The sequence below is a fragment of the Mandrillus leucophaeus genome, unplaced genomic scaffold (assembly GCF_000951045.1).
Source record: "Mandrillus leucophaeus isolate KB7577 unplaced genomic scaffold, Mleu.le_1.0 Scaffold8, whole genome shotgun sequence".
Lineage (NCBI taxonomy): Eukaryota > Metazoa > Chordata > Mammalia > Primates > Cercopithecidae > Mandrillus > Mandrillus leucophaeus.
Genome location: NW_012108696.1, coordinates 2010132 through 2011670, shown reverse-complemented (window position 1 = coordinate 2011670; position 1539 = coordinate 2010132). Strand labels below are relative to the sequence as shown.

At 55.6% G+C, this 1539-nt stretch overlaps 1 protein-coding gene across 1 annotated transcript in view; it reads right to left on the bottom strand.

Moving 5' to 3' along the window:
• Window positions 1-1539, bottom strand: part of LOC105530105 (hepatoma-derived growth factor-related protein 2) — a 55987-nt gene that overhangs the window by 22100 nt on the left and 32348 nt on the right. The window contains exon 5 of the mRNA XM_011967468.1: window positions 167-367. Coding sequence (XP_011822858.1) covers window positions 167-367 — 201 coding nt within the window. The remainder of the gene's footprint in view (window positions 1-166; window positions 368-1539) is intronic.

Sequence of the window (1539 nt, the reverse complement as noted above, 5' to 3'; positions counted from 1 at the left end):
GGAGCTTGCAGTGAGCTAAGATCTGGCCACTGCACTCCAGCCTGGGCGACAGAGTGAGACTCCGTCTCAAAAAAAAAAAAAAAAAGGCAGGGGAGGGACAGCAAGCTGCCAGGAGAGACATCAGGGCGAGGGGATGAAGGGCCAGCCCGCCTTGGTCCTCTCCTACCTTTAGAGCAGGCGTCTTCCTCTTCAGGCCACTGTTGTCGCTACTCTTGTCTGAGTCCGAGTCGCTCTCCATCCTGTCGCTGGCAGCTGTGGCAGTCACTGCTGTGACGGCCATGACTCCCCGGTCCTCGTCGTCCTCGTCAGCCTCACTGCCGCCGGCGGGGTTGGCCTCGGGGGCCTCGCTGTCGGAAGAGCTCACCGGCTGTGGGAGTCGGGGCAGAGACTGCGCGTCACCGCCAGTCTCGGGCGGATTTCCCCATCAAGACTGTGACCCAGAGGACGGCAACCGCACGCGGGATCCTGAATGTCAGGGGTGTTGTCTTCTGGCTTTACAAACGGGGAAACTGAGGCCCAGAAAGGCCAGAGAACGAAGGCAGGAGAGTGAAGTGGATTCGTGTATGGTGGGCACTGGGGTTGGGCCATGGGCTTCAGGGTTAAACGTAGGGCAAGTAACTTCAACCTCTCTGTGCCTTAGTGACCACATCTGGGCAATGGGGATGGCTCAGTTTTGATCTCAGAGGCCTATGACCAGGAAAGCATGGAAGTGGGAGGTGGAACACCTAGGGCAGTGACCAAACCATGTCAAGAGGTTCAGAAATGGTTGCGTTGGCCAGGCGCAGAGGCTCGTGCCTGTAATCCCAGCACTTTGGGAGGCTGCAGCAGGCAGATCACCTGAGGTCAGGTGTTCAAGACCAGCCTGGCCAACATGGCAAAACCCCATCTCTACTAAAAATACAAAAATTAGCTCGGTGTGGTGGCAGGTGCCTATAATCCCAGCTATCAGGAGCTGAGGCAGGAGAATCACTTGAACCGGCGAGGTGGAGGTTGCAGTGAGCCGAGATCGCGCCATTGCGCTCCAGGGGTTGCAGTGAGCCGAGATCGCGCCATTGCGCTCCAGCCTGGGCAACAGTGAGACTCTGTCTCAGAAAAATAAAGAAAGAAAAGAAATGGGCCGGGCGCGGTGGCTCACACCTGTAATCTCAGCATTTTGGGAGGCCGAGGCGAGCCGATCACGAGGTCAGGAGATCGAGACCATCCTGGCTAACACGGTGAAACTCCGTCTCTATTACAAAATACAAAAAATTAGCCAGGCGTGGTGGCGGGCACCTGTAGTCCCAGCTACTCGGGAGGCTGAGGCAGGAGAACGGCATGAACCTGGGAGGCGGAGCCTGCAGTGAGCCGACATCACACCACTGCACTCCAGCCTGGACGACAGAGAGAGACTCTGTCTCAAAAAAATAAAAGAAATGGTTGCTTTTTTTTTTTTTTTTTTAAGTCATTCAATTATCACGAGGAGGAAGCCAAACTAGGACAAGACCTCTGGGCTTCTACCGTCCAGGCACTGCTATTTATCTTACACTCAAAATGCCCGCT